A 14,081-nucleotide genomic window follows, 5' to 3' on the forward strand; every position below is an offset into this window, starting at 1 on the left:
TTTGAGATCAACATAGGCTCAACTGAAAAGGTTTCCTCAGTATGGAAAACCTCTACAGCAAATATTAGAGGGAAAATAATAACACATAGAGAAGAGAGAAGGGGCTGAAGCAGTAAAAAGATTAGAAACAGAGATATGTGTCTTGGAAAGGCGTTTGGCAAGACATTTCACAAATAGCACATTTCAAATTGCCTGCAAATTGACTATTCAGTTGCATGAAACGTATAACAAAAAAGCACAATATGCACTGTTTAGAACCAGTTTTAATGAGGGAGGTGAGAAGACAGGCAGGCTACTAGCAAGACAACTAAAAACGCAGAACACTTCTAATGTTATTCCAGCAATTAAGAAGGGCAGTAAGATGGTGACCTCATCCAGATTACCAGTGTGTTTCAACGGTTTTATGAAGATGTATATACATCCTCCTGTTCAGCGAGCCCCATGGACATGGATACTTTGTCTGGTATAGAATTACCTAGATTATCAGATAGCCAGGTAGAGGACCTGGACTGTACTATAACAGAAGAGGAGGTTAGAGCCGCCATTTTATCTATGAAAGCAGGGAAATCACCTGGTCTGGATGGCCTTCCTGTAGAATATTATAAAAAGTATATTGACATTTTTGTACCTGTATTGACAGTGGTTTACCAGGAGGAATTTAAAAATGTCTCGATTCCGGACACCTTAAATGAGGCTTTGACACTGCTGATTCCTAAAAAGGAACTCATGCTGCCAAACATATCCTCGTAAAACTGACTATCCTACCGATCCTTGACTTCGGCGATGTCATTTACAAAATAGCCTCCAACACTCTACTCAGCAAATTAGATGCAATCTATCACAGTGCCATCCGTTTTGTCACCAAAGCCCCATATACTACCCACCACTGCGACCTGTATGCTCTCGTTGGCTGGTCCTCGCTACATATTCGTCGCCAAACTCACTGGCTCCAGGTCATCTATAAGTCTTTGCTAGGTAAAGCTCCGCCTTATCTCAGCTCACTGGTCACCATAGCAACACCCACCCGTAGCACGCGCTCCAGCAGGTATATCTCACTGATCATCCCCAAAGCCAACACCTCCTTTGGCTGCCTTTCCTTCCAGTTCTCTGCTGCCAATGACTGGAAAGAATTGCAAAAATCACTGAGTTTGAGACTCATATCTCCCTCACTAACTTTAAGCATCAGCTGTCAGAGCAGCTTACCGATCGCTGCAGCTGTACACAGCCCATCTGTAAATAGCCCATCCAACTACCTACCTCATCCCCATATTTGTTTAAAGTTTTTCTGCTCTTTTGCACACCAGTATTTCTACTTGAATATCCTCATCTGCACATCTATCACTACAGAGTTAATTGCTAAATTGCAGAGGTGGGACCAAGACATTGTTTTTCAAGTCACAAGTAAGTCTCAAGTCTTAGCACTCAAGTCCCAAGTCAAGTCCCAAGTCAAGACAGGCAAGTCTGAGTCAAGACTGTCAAGTATCAAGTCAAGTCTCAAGTCCTAAACTTTGAGTTTTGAGTCCTAAACAAGTCATATTGTGCTCTTCACCAAATGTAATACCATTTCATATTGTTAACAAGAGTAATAGTTAGTATATTACATTTACATTTATGCAAATCATGAATGCTTTTAAAAATATCTATATATTCATTACTTTCCAAATAAAGGTTATACTTCTATGGAAATACATGGGTAGCCATGAAAAAGACCCCCCCCCCCAATAGTGATCGACTAATAGAGGATCGCTATGAGGCGCAATCGGGCGATGTAGGCTTGTACACAATCGCCCAACCTTAACACATACACACCCTCTGTGTGGTTACAGTAGGCTGCCTAGCCTGGCTCAATCTTGGGTGCAATGATCACATTCCCGCACTGACTGACTGTGTGGAGGCTCATTGATTTAATGTTACATTAGCCTACATGCTACGCTAGTAAAGTTATAAATGATATAGCTGTTGGCTATATTAGCCACGACTTACCGTTCTTTGTGCAGCTTCAAATGTCGAACAAAGTTGGAAATTGTTGCACCTCCGTCTGTAATTTTCTTCCCGCATGTTTCGCAAGTTGCAATCCGTTTTTTGTTGATACAGCATCATCTTTATATCCCAAAATAATAATTTGGGGTGCCATCTTTCCAAGGGCTCCATCTGAATTCACTTGCCGACATGCCTCTGCACTGCCACACACAACTTTTTGATTGGCTGCTGTCCGATTCAAACTGTAATCCGTTAAATGAAGAGTTGATGCGCTGCACACTTTTAAAAATAGCATCATTTTTTATATTTGGGCTTGGGGAGGGTATCAAGTCAGGTCGAGTCAAAAGGCTCAAGTCCAAGTCAAGTCACGAGTCATTGGTGTTAAAGTCAAAGTCGAGTTGCAAGTCATCATATTTGTGACTCGAGTCTGACTCGAGTCCAAGTCATGTGACTCGAGTCCACACCTCTGCTAAATTGTAATTACTTCCCCACTATGGCCTATTTATAGCCTTACATCCTTACTTCATTTGCACACACTGTATACAGATTTTTCTAATGTGTTATTGACTGTACGTTTGTTTATCCCATGTGTAACTCTGTGTTGTTGTTTTGTTGCACTGCTTTGCTTTATCTTGGCCAGGTCGCAGTTGTACAGTCGTGGCCAAAAGTTTTGAGAATGACACAAATATAAATTTCCACAAAGTCTGCTGTCTCAGTGTCTTTAGATATTTTTGTCAGATGTTTCTATGGCATACTGAAGTATAATTACAAGCATTTCATAAGTGTCAAATGCTTTTATTGACAATTACATGAAGTTGATGCAAAGAGTCAATATTTGCAGTGTTGACCCTTCTTTTTCAAGACCTCTGCAATCCGCCCTGGCATGCTGTTAATTAACTTCTGGGCCACATCCTGACTGATGGCAGCCCATCCCTGCATAATCAATGCTTGGAGTTTGTCAGAATTTGTGGGGTTTTGTTTGTCCACCCGCCTCTTGGGGATTGACCACAAGTTCTCAATGGGATTAAGGTCTGGGGAGTTTCCTGGCCATGAACCCAAAATATCGATGTTTTATTCCCCGAGCCACTTAGTTATCACTTTTGCCTTATGGCAAGGGGCTCCATCATGCTGGAAAAGGCATTGTTCGTCACCAAACTGTTCCTGGATGGTTAAGAGAAGTTGCTCTCGGAGGATGTGTTTGTACCATTCTTTATTCATGGGAAGCCCTTTTTGTGCAAAGCAATGATGACGGCACGTGTTTCCTTGCAGGAAACCATGGCTGACAGAGGATGATTCCAAACATCACCCTCCTTTTGAAGCTTCCAGTCTGTTATTCAAACTCAATCAGCATGACAGAGTGATCTCCAGCCTTGTCCTCGTCAACACTCACACCTGTGTTAACGAGAGAATCACTGACATGATGTCAGCTGGTCCTTTTGTGGCAGGGCTGAAATGCAGTGGAAATGTTTTTGGGGGATTCAGTATGTATTTGCATGGCAAAGAGGGACTTTGCAATTAATTGCAATTCATATGATCACTCTTCATAACATTCGGGAGTATATGCAAATTGCCATCATACAAACTGAGGCAGCAGACTTTATGAAAATTAATATTTGTGTCATTGTCAAAACTTTTTTCCACGACTGTAAATGAGAACTTGTTCTCAACTGGCCTACCTGGTTAAATAAAGGTTAAATAAAAAAATAACAATATAAATACTACAGAACCTGGTAATTTTAGAGCTATCAGCTATCATACATACTTAGTGTGGATTGTAATATTCTTACTAAGACCCTCGTGATACACTTAGAGAAGGCACTACCTAATACTATACATAGTGACTAAGTGGGATTTATTAAGAACAGGACCTGATAATATGAGGAGACTCTTACATCTCATGTGGTTAAACCGCTCAAATATAGTTCCTACATCTGCTGTCTCCTTAGATGCTGAGAAGACATTTGATAGAGTAGAGTGGGCTTTTCTCTCAAGAACCCTAGAAAAAATTTGGCTTTGGACCTAACTTTTGTAAATTGATAGGGTCCTCTATTCCAATCATAAAGCAACAGTACTTACGAATGTAATTATGTCTGCTTTCTTTTGTCTTTCTAGAGGTATAACCGGTGTGAAATGGCTAGCTAGTTAGCGGGGTGCCGCTAATAGCGTTTCAATCGGTGACGTCACTCACTCTGAGACCTTGAAGTAGTTGTTTCCCTTGCGCTGCAAGGGGCCGTGGCTTTTGTGGCGCGATGGGTAACGATGCTTCGTGGGGGGCAGTTGTTGATGTGTGCAGAGGGTCCCTGGTTTGAGCCCAGGTAGGGGCGAGGAGAGGGATGGAAGAAACACTGTTACAGAGGCACAAGGCAGGGTTGCTCCCTCTCCCCTCTCCTGTTTACCATTTAGAGCCTCTTGCGACAATGATAAGAACGGATCCAAGATTTAATATGAAGATGTGCTCACCAAAGGATGTAGGAGGCTTGGCTTTACCAGATGTTAAATGTATCATTTGAAATGGCTGAATTGGCAAAGCATTGGGGAAAAAGGGATGCTGGCTTGGATTGGATAGCAATAGAACGGGAACCAAATTATCCTTTCACCACTGTTGATACTCTGTCACATAGTCTTATAGGGGAGAGGTCTGTTGAAACTCCCAACAATCAGGAGGTGTGGAGAACAGTACACAAGATATGTGGAATTTCACATCTAAAACAAGGATACTCATCATTGTGGCACAATCCTAGGCTACGGATAGGAAAGAAGTCTGTGTACTGGAAACAGTGCCTCATGAAAGGAAGTCATCTGCAGAGTAAAGACTGCAAAAACCTCAGAACAATATGGCAAAATGACCTTAATTGTGAACTTGAGGATGAAACCTGGTTGAAGATCTTGTCCAGGTCAGAGAAGAACATAAGGGAAGCCAGGGGGAAACTTACTCAATATAACATACAACATAGGTTTTATTGAAGCCCAACAAGGCTTCATAAGATGTGGCTGACCAACAGTTCTCTGTGTTGGAAATGCCAAAAAGACACTGGGACATTTTTACACGCAATATGGGAATGTACATTAGTGCTGCCTTTCTGGAAGGAGGTTTTGAAATATCTGGAGGAAAGATTGTAAAAGTTAGAACAGTTACCTAATGTCACAAATGAGGAATTTGCACTGATCACTGTTGGTATGGTTACAGCAGCTAGAGTAATCCTTAGAATTTGGAAGGGTCATGCCACTCCTACTCTGAAACAGTGGATATAATCAATGTTGGCGGTAGCATCTTATGAACAAATGCTTGCTAGAATCCCTGGTATAAATGACAATTCTAGAAGCTGGATGCGTTTTATTTGTCATGGTGTTTCTAAAGACTGGGAGGTGATGACTTAGGTTTGTGAACCCATTTAGATCTGTACTGTAGCTTGTGAAACCATTTAGATCTGTACTGTAGCTTGTGAAACCATTTAGATATGTACTGTAGCTTGTGAATCCATTTAGTTCTGTACTGTAGCTTGTGAATCCATTTAGTTCTGTACTGTAGCTTGTGAACCCATTTAGATATGTACTGTAGCTTGTGAAACCATTTAGTTCTGTACTGTAGCTTGTGAATCCATTTAGTTCTGTACTGTAGCTTGTGAACCCATTTAGTTCTGTACTGTAGCTTGTGAATCCATTTAGTTCTGTACTGTAGCTTGTGAACCCATTTAGTTCTGTACTGTAGCTTGTGAATCCATTTAGTTCTGTACTGTAGCTTGTGAATCCATTTAGTTCTGTACTGTAGCTTGTGAACCCATTTAGATATGTACTGTAGCTTGTGAAACCATTTAGTTCTGTACTGTAGCTTGTGAATCCATTTAGTTCTGTACTGTAGCTTGTGAACCCATTTAGTTCTGTACTGTAGCTTGTGAATCCATTTAGTTCTGTACTGTAGCTTGTGAACCCATTTAGTTCTGTACTGTAGCTTGTGAATCCATGTAGTTCTGTACTGTAGCTTGTGAATCCATGTAGTTCTGTACTGTAGCTTGTGAACCCATTTAGTTCTGTACTGTAGCTTGTGAATCCATTTAGTTCTGTACTGTAGCTTGTGAACCCATTTAGTTCTGTACTGTAGCTTGTGAATCCATTTAGTTCTGTACTGTAGCTTGTGAATCCATTTAGTTCTGTACTGTAGCTTGTGAACCCATTTAGTTCTGTACTGTAGCTTGTATGTGTGCTATGTTGGAGAATATGTCTGGATGTCAAGCTCAATGTTTTTATGCTGTACAATGTTTTTATTTATTAAAAATTTTTATGTTTGTTTGTTGGAAAAAGGAAAAAAGAAATACAACTTTAATAACAAAACCCCCCAGAAATATCACATTTGCATAAGTATTCAGACCCTTTACTCAGTACTTTGTTGAACAACCTGTGTCAGCTTTTACAGCATTGAGTCTTCTTGGGTATGATGCTACAAGCTTGGCACACCTGTATTTGAGGAGTATCTCCCATTCCTCTCTGCAGATCCTCTCAAGCTCTGTCAGGTTGGATGGGGAGCGTTGCTGCACAGCTATTTTCAGGTCACTCCAGAGATGTTCGATCGGGTTCAAGTCCGGGCTCTGGCTGGGCCACTCAAGGACATTCAGATACTTGTCCTGAAGCCACTCCTGCATTGTCTTGGCTGTGTGCTTAGGGTCGTTGTCCTGTTGGAAGGTGAATCTTCGCCTCAGCCTGAGCGCTCTGGAGCAGGTTTTCATCAAGGAACTCTCTGTACTTTGCTCCGTTCATCTTTGCCTCAATCCTGACTAGTCTCCCAGTCCCTGCCGTTGAAAAACATCCCCACAGCATGAGGCTGCCACCACCACGCTTCACCGTAGGGATGGTGCCAGGTTTCCTCCAGACGTGATGCTTGGCATTCAGGCCAAAGAGTTCAATCTTGGTTTCATCAGACCTGAGAATCTTGTTTCTCATGGTCTCAGTCTTTAGGTGCCAAGTGGGTTGTCATGTGCCTTTTACTGAGGAGTGGCTTCTGTTTGGCCACTCTACCATAAAGGCCTGGTTGGTGGAGTGCTGCAGAGATGGTTGTCCTTCTGATTCTCCCATCTCCACAGAGTAACTCTAGACCTCTGTCAGAGTGACCATTCAATGCTGCAGAATTTTTGTTGGTACCCTTCCCCAGATCTGTGCCTCGACGCAATCCTGTCTTGGAGCTCTACAGACAATTTCTTAGACCTCGTGGCTTGGTTTTTGCTCTGACATGCACTGTCAACTGTGGTACCTTATACAGACAGGTGTGTGCCTTTCCAAATCATGCCCAATCAATTGAATTTACCATAGGTGGACTCCAATCAAGTTGAAGAAACATCACAAGGATAATCAATGGAAACAGGATGCACCTGAGGTCAATTTCGAGTCTAATTGCAAAGGGTATGAATACTTATGTAAATAAGGTATTTCTGTTTTATTTTTTATAAATTAGCAAAATGTTCTAAAGACCTGTTTTCACTTTGTCATTATGGGATATCGTGTGTAGATAAGAATTTAAACAAAATATTTAATCAATTTTAGGCTGTAACGTAACAAAATGTGGAAAAAGTCAAGGGGTCTGAATACTTTCCAAAAGGCACTGTATACTGTAGCTAAGAAAGTAAGTGTATGTTGTGTAGTAAGCTGTTAGTAACCCATGTATCTCACACTAATAATTTGATCCGTGTCCTAGCTCGCTCATTAATGTCTTCATCGAAATGACGATTGCCTCTTATCTGCTCGTCGTCCCCTTATGCCATTTCAATTGTCATTAGAAACCACATTTGTTTAAGCAAGTCAGCCATATCGCCTATGTTTTCTGAAAAGGCAGTAAATGAGGCTGAATGAACAGTTTTGCTGCCAGACAAGGCTCCGCTGATAACCTGGGGTAGTAGTGGTAAGGTGTTGGGACTGCTGTTGGGACTCTGCTGTCCGGGCAGCTTTATGTAGGCCCTAACAGTTTGTGGGCACCGTTTGTCACCGTTATAGTGCAATTAATGTATTGTTTAGTGTTGTTGTGTAGTGGCTTTGCTGGCATGCATCCCCCTCATTTTTTTGGAGTTTGCCCCACCAACATTTACATGTTAAATCGACACTGGAGGGTTTCCAGTCCCCAGTTCCCTTTAAATTGTTTCAACTCTGACACAAAATTTGCCCCTCGTTTTACAGATGCTGTCTCACTGAAGACTGGAATTCTTTGCCGATTATCTCCCATTGAAGTGAAGGTGTGTTCCATTGGGAATGACTGACATCACACATTTTCCTAAAAAGACTCAAATGGCCAGCAGGACCTAAAACTATTCTGTCTGAATAGATTATTGTATGATACATTCATAGTTTTTTTTCTGTAACAAAGTGTATATTTTTGTACTGAATCTATGTTAATACCTCATGCTTAGCAATTCAAATATACCTCAATAATGACAGGCAAACTCAAGATCATTGCGTCCGTGTTCGCAACAACAAAAAAGGTACTGTGTCTTTTGGTGGTCTTTAAAACATGCTTTCTGCCCATTGAAACAAGACAAAAATGGGAAACTTCTGTTCTTTTAATAAAATTGTTGAAAACAAATCAATTCATGAATAATAATAATACAAAAGAAATGTACTCACAATTGAATGGCAAGCCCTTATACTTGGACTGAAACAAGAGCATAAACAATGTATAGTACTGCTTCCAGTGATGGCCCATTCCAGTCAAAAGGAATAGGAGTAAGAGAGAGGAGTAAGGTATTGCATTTGATCACACAACTGTACTCTATAATTCCATTATGCTGGAGACAGTACTGGCAACAATTAAAAATTTGACCTATTGAGTGAGTCAACTTTTGCATGGTTATAAATATGCTATAGACATGAAACCACCAGCATCCAAGTGGTAACAAAAATATTTTAAAAAATTATAAAAAAAGTTACAAAATTTAAAACACTAAAAAATTCTAACATGAAAATAGTGATTCCAGATCACCAAAATATTTTGACAATTCACATATTTCTTTTCACCATAACACTGTAAACTCATGCAATAAAAAAATGGGGTTGTTGTGTCAGTAACAATTGTGCCATCTTCTCGACAAGTTTGTTACTCAACGTTTTCCCAAAACAAAGTCACTATTCCAGTATCTATAATATCCCTCGAACATGACTTTGGGTTTCCAACCATCTTTATCAAAGGTTCACCGTTAGGGCAGTTTGTGACTTATTTTCCTTCTCTGCCATAGTTTCTGGTGAAGAATGAGGGGGATTCGTGACCATCTTTATCAAGAGTTCATCATCGGAGTTCTCCTTATCCCCTGGCAAATAAATAAACAACTATAGGTGCTGCATAATAGGTAGAGAATAGCCGACTTCAATGTTATCTATCAAACAGTGCAGCTGTAGACTATGTCAAAGATATTCCATATGGGAAGGGAAACATTCTTACCTGCACTTCTTTTACCGGTGTTTCCCACGTTGGCTCTATAGTTATCTTCCAAGACTTCTTTAGTGTCACATCTCTCCAGAATAACCATTAGGCTCTTCATTGGTGGATTTCTCACCATCTTTTTACTCAAGGGCCCATCGTCTGAGCTGTCATCCAAAGACCCTGATAAAGCAATACAAATAATCAACTATTGCATAAAACAAGACAGAACCTATTTTATTCTAGGGTGTATTTTGGATTGTGCTGAAAAATAATTCTCACCTTCACGTGTGCTTTGAACAACTTTGGTGCTCCGTCTGATGACTGCTTTGTTCACACTGTCTGGTCTCGTCTTCTTTCTGGCTACCACAGTCTTTCCTGATACGCCCCTCTTCTTTAACGGTGTCGTGGTCTTCTTTACAGCTTTAAGAGGCTTCTTGACTAGATTTATCAAGGGCTCGTCATCAGAACTCACCTCTTCCTCTGACAATTCAAACAGGATGAAGCAAAAATATGAGAAATTTAACGACCCAAATTCAACGACCCAACCTGAGCTGCCATGATATTGTGCAATACATTTTTAAATGTGCTCTGCAGAATTAGTTACCTCTGCTTATTTTCCCTTTAATTTTATTACAGTTGTTGCTGTTTGATTCCTTAGCGACACACCTCTTCGGTATTGTACTTTCAGTCTCTTTAGCTGGAGACTTCTTGGTCAGATTTATTAATGGCTCATCATCAGAGCTGTCATCTGAGGTCTCTGATCATGCAATCAGAAAACAAAACATTTGACTTAGAAACAAGGATACAACTCTCCAAAATATTATGTTATGGTGAAAGCATGGAACCAAGAGGCGATAAGTATTCTCACCTATACTCCTATTGTGTTTTTTAAAAACTTTACTGGGCTTTTTAATGCCAGGTGTTTTTCTGGCTGTAGTGGTGGGTGTCTTTGTTCGCATTTTTGTCTTGAGTTTGTCGACCATCTTAATCAGGGGCACGTCATCTGAGCTGTCACCTGATGATGAGTCTAGTTACATAGAAGAAAAAATATGAAGAGGAAAGCAAGTTTAGTCCCGCTGAATCCATTTAGCTAATTTCTGTATATACATTCTAAATACAAGATTTGAGGAACTAGTCTTACCTGTGCTTATTTTATTAGTGTTCTGTGAGATATTTCTGCGCTTCTTCACATCGTTCACCTCTCTGGCTGTGTTGAAGGGTCTCTTTTTGAATGGCAATGATGTCTGTTTAGGGATCTTTTTAACCATCTTTATCAAGGGCTCATCGTCTGAGCTATCATAGGTGTCCTCATTCTGGGTTGAACCTACAATTACGACATAGACAAAACAAATTGATACCTCCTTCCATTCAGAATAGTAGTGTGTGGGTTTGTGTGTGTGTGTGTTGTACAGTATTCAGGGCATAGCCTACATGTTGAGGAGTATTCAGTATTCAGGGCATAGCCTACATGTTGAGGAGTATTCAGTATTCAGGGCATAGCCTACATGTTGAGGAGTATTCAGTATTCAGGGCATAGCCTACATGTTGAGGAGTATTCAGTATTCAGGGCATAGCCTACATGTTGAGGAGTATTCAGTATTCAGGGCATAGCCTACATGTTGAGGAGTATTCAGTATTCAGGGCATAGCCTACATGTTGAGGAGTATTCAGTATTCAGGGCATAGCCTACATGTTGAGGAGTATTCAGTATTCAGGGCATAGCCTACATGTTGAGGAGTATTCAGTATTCAGGGCATAGCCTACATGTTGAGGAGTATTCAGTATTCAGGGAATAGCCTACATGTTGAGGAGTATTCAGTATTCAGGGCATAGCCTACATGTTGAGGAGTATTCAGTATTCAGGGCATAGCCTACATGTTGAGGAGTATTCAGTATTCAGGGCATAGCCTACATGTTGAGGAGCTTGAGAGGGGTTCCCACCTGTGAATTTGTTGTTTGTCTTCTTGATGCCATTACCTGTTCCTCTTTTGATATTAGTAGTCCCTGGCCTCTTTGCTTGTACAGTGGATTTTTTAGCTCTGGGAAGTTTATTCACCAACTTCGTCAAAGGCTCATCATCTGAGGTGTCATCCAACCCTAATCACATAAACAGTGAATATGATGATCAACAATATATAATTATATATTATATATTATATACACTGTAGTGTTCGCTCACCAGAATCTTTTCTAGTGCTATTCTTTGACTCAGGTTCAGGTTGTCGGTTCTGGTCTTTTTCACCCTGAGTCCCATTGTGTTCAATGTGCTGCGGCTTCTTCTTTACTAATGCAATTAGGGGTTCATCATCGGAGCTGTCATCCAAGGACTCTAACGGTACTGCCAGAACACATGTTAAAAGAATACAACTGCTAGCTATAAGTCATTGCATATGTTCGAGGGGCATACCGTTAGAGTACTTGAATGAATTGTCTAGTTAAATAAAGGTTAAATAAATAAAATATTCACCTGTGCGTGTCTCCACCATGTTTTGACTTCCACTTCTTCTGCTCAATCTGAAGCTCAAGTTAAAAGGCGCGAGGATATACACAAAATTGAATACTCAAATAACACACTACTATGTAAATGTAGCTAGCGATTTACTCAACAAGTAAAAAGCTTGATCCACCGATTGCCTTTTCCTAGATATGCAAGACTGCAAGATGTCAATTTCCTTTTGTTTACACTTGCTAGAAGCATCGAGCGCTGCGCTAGAACAGAGAGGAAAAGGCGAAGCGAGAGATTTTACTCCGCCTAAAATCTTTCCACGAAATAAACCCACGAAGTGATGAATTTTTGTATGTAGGTGAACGAGTGTCGAATTTGGTCAACAAAAAATGTAATTGCTCATTTGCTACCTGAGGCTTATTTTATCGAATAGAAGTTTCGAAATGGTTAGGTTGAATGCACTGATATAAGTAGACCTACGTGGCATTTCGGAAACGACTTTATATTGCAGTTGTGCCTGTTGTCATAGAGATAGATAGACTCATCATAGATAGCATAGCCATTGCCATTGTTGGATTCCGCCATTTTAAGGTAGCCAACTGGGAGGGGATTCCAAGAAGTTGTGAGCAATCAGCCAATGTAAAAGAAGAAAATTGACTACTTAAAAAATTGAGATAGCTCCAATGGCGCTGCCCATGCTGTCACAGAACGTTATAATGGCACAATTACAAATATTAGTCCTCTATCTATCTCTATGGCATGTTGTTCTGCCCTCTCATTGGCTAGAAGGGTCCCACCTGATGTCACCTCCTCACGTCTGCCTTCCATCTTTGATGACATGTAATTTCCATTATTAGAGCGGTCACTTGACTATCTTGTCAATGTAAATGACAATCTTCGACTTGAAGGCTCGATGTCCCTGTTTGATGACGTCATGGTCCAACATTTTGTGTTCAATATTGAAACTACTGGGAGCCAACTTGTAAATGAAGAGGGTCTTTTACTTAATTATAAGGAATTCTTATCACTTTACAAGATTCCTGTAACATCTAAAGATTTTGCAATTGTTTTAGATGCCATTCCCTCTGGTGTTGCTTTATTATTCAAGGACGTGTCAAGACCTGACCCTCAGAACATACCTACGATTAAATCTGTTGACTCATCAGTAGGAAAGATTTGTTTTTCTTTTAGTCCATCCAACAACAATAGAGCTCTACGAGCCTTGTTTCAACAGGATGTTGTACTTTATTGGAATGGTTTTGTTGATAAAATCTTCTTGGGGAAAAAAGTTTGGATGTTACCACACACATACCTACTTATTAATACAATTAAGTAAGTTTCTTTTAAAATTATTCATAAATATTTTCATGCCAACCACTATATGAAGAAGTTTAAGAAAAACATAAATTAAAATTGTACTTTTTGTAATGACCACCGAGAAACAGCGTTGCATCTTTTTTGGCATTGTATTCATGTAAGAAATCTGTGGTAAGACATCAGTAGATTTATAACAACACATTTATGAAGATTTTACACTATTGTGGAGAGATGTACTGCTTGAATTCTTTTTTAAGTTGAAACAATTTTAAGTAATTCATTGAATTATTCTTTTGGTCAAATTTCATATTCACAAATGTACATTTACAAAAAAAACATTATTTTTTTTACCTTACAAAAATAAATCGAACTATATTTTAAATACTCTACCAACAGAAAAGCTGTTAGAATTATAAAATGTGTGTATGCCCCATAAAAGGTCCTTGTGTAATGTGATATTGTACTCCCTAGCCCAGTTGTTCTTTATGTATACTTGTGTTCACCAATGTACTTTTTGTATTGATTTGTTGTTAATAATAATAATTAAAAAGTATAAAAAGGATGAGTACTCGAAACCTCCCCCCAAAAAATAAATAATGTAAACAATTCTAAACTAAATGGGTGTATTCATTCCGCCTATTAAGTTACAAAACATTTCTTAAACGGAAGCAAACTGAACTTAACAGGGAGGGACATACCGGAATTTTACCCAGTTTGGTTCTTAAACGCTAAACGGTTTCCATAATGAATACACTAGAGTTTCCAGTTGATGAATTCAGGTAGATCCCTCCCCGTTTGATTCCGTTTTCGCCGTTTGGTTCTTAGAGTAAGCAATTAACGGTTTCGCAAACAGAAGCCGTTTACTCCAATTCGAAACCGTTTACTCCAACCGTTTACTCCAACCGTTTACTCCAATTGCAATGAAAACAAATTTCTATTGGA

General features: G+C 39.8%; 1 protein-coding gene across 4 annotated transcripts; it reads right to left on the reverse strand.

Annotated features, from left to right (window-relative positions):
- Positions 1-8,503: 8,503 nt before the first annotated feature.
- LOC139555250 (nucleolar protein dao-5-like) lies at positions 8,504-12,379 on the reverse strand. 4 transcript variants are annotated; one of them, XM_071368894.1, is made up of 9 exons: positions 11,844-12,379; positions 11,556-11,714; positions 11,354-11,473; positions 10,518-10,700; positions 10,245-10,403; positions 9,981-10,133; positions 9,656-9,856; positions 9,395-9,556; positions 8,504-9,263 (listed from the first exon to the last, which is right to left on the reverse strand). In XM_071368894.1, the coding sequence occupies exons 1-9, from the start codon at positions 11,860-11,862 to the stop codon at positions 9,139-9,141; spliced, it is 1,281 nt and encodes a 426-aa protein (XP_071224995.1). In that variant the 5' UTR covers positions 11,863-12,379; the 3' UTR covers positions 8,504-9,138. The 4 variants fall into 4 exon arrangements, with proteins under 4 accessions (XP_071224995.1, XP_071224996.1, XP_071224994.1 ...); XM_071368895.1 differs by having other exon boundaries at positions 11,318-11,473; positions 11,556-11,660; positions 11,844-12,307; XM_071368893.1 differs by having other exon boundaries at positions 11,318-11,473; positions 11,844-12,106.
- Positions 12,380-14,081: the final 1,702 nt, after the last annotated feature.

The sequence above is a fragment of the Salvelinus alpinus genome, chromosome 26, assembly GCF_045679555.1.
Source record: "Salvelinus alpinus chromosome 26, SLU_Salpinus.1, whole genome shotgun sequence".
Taxonomy (NCBI): Eukaryota; Metazoa; Chordata; class Actinopteri; order Salmoniformes; family Salmonidae; genus Salvelinus; species Salvelinus alpinus.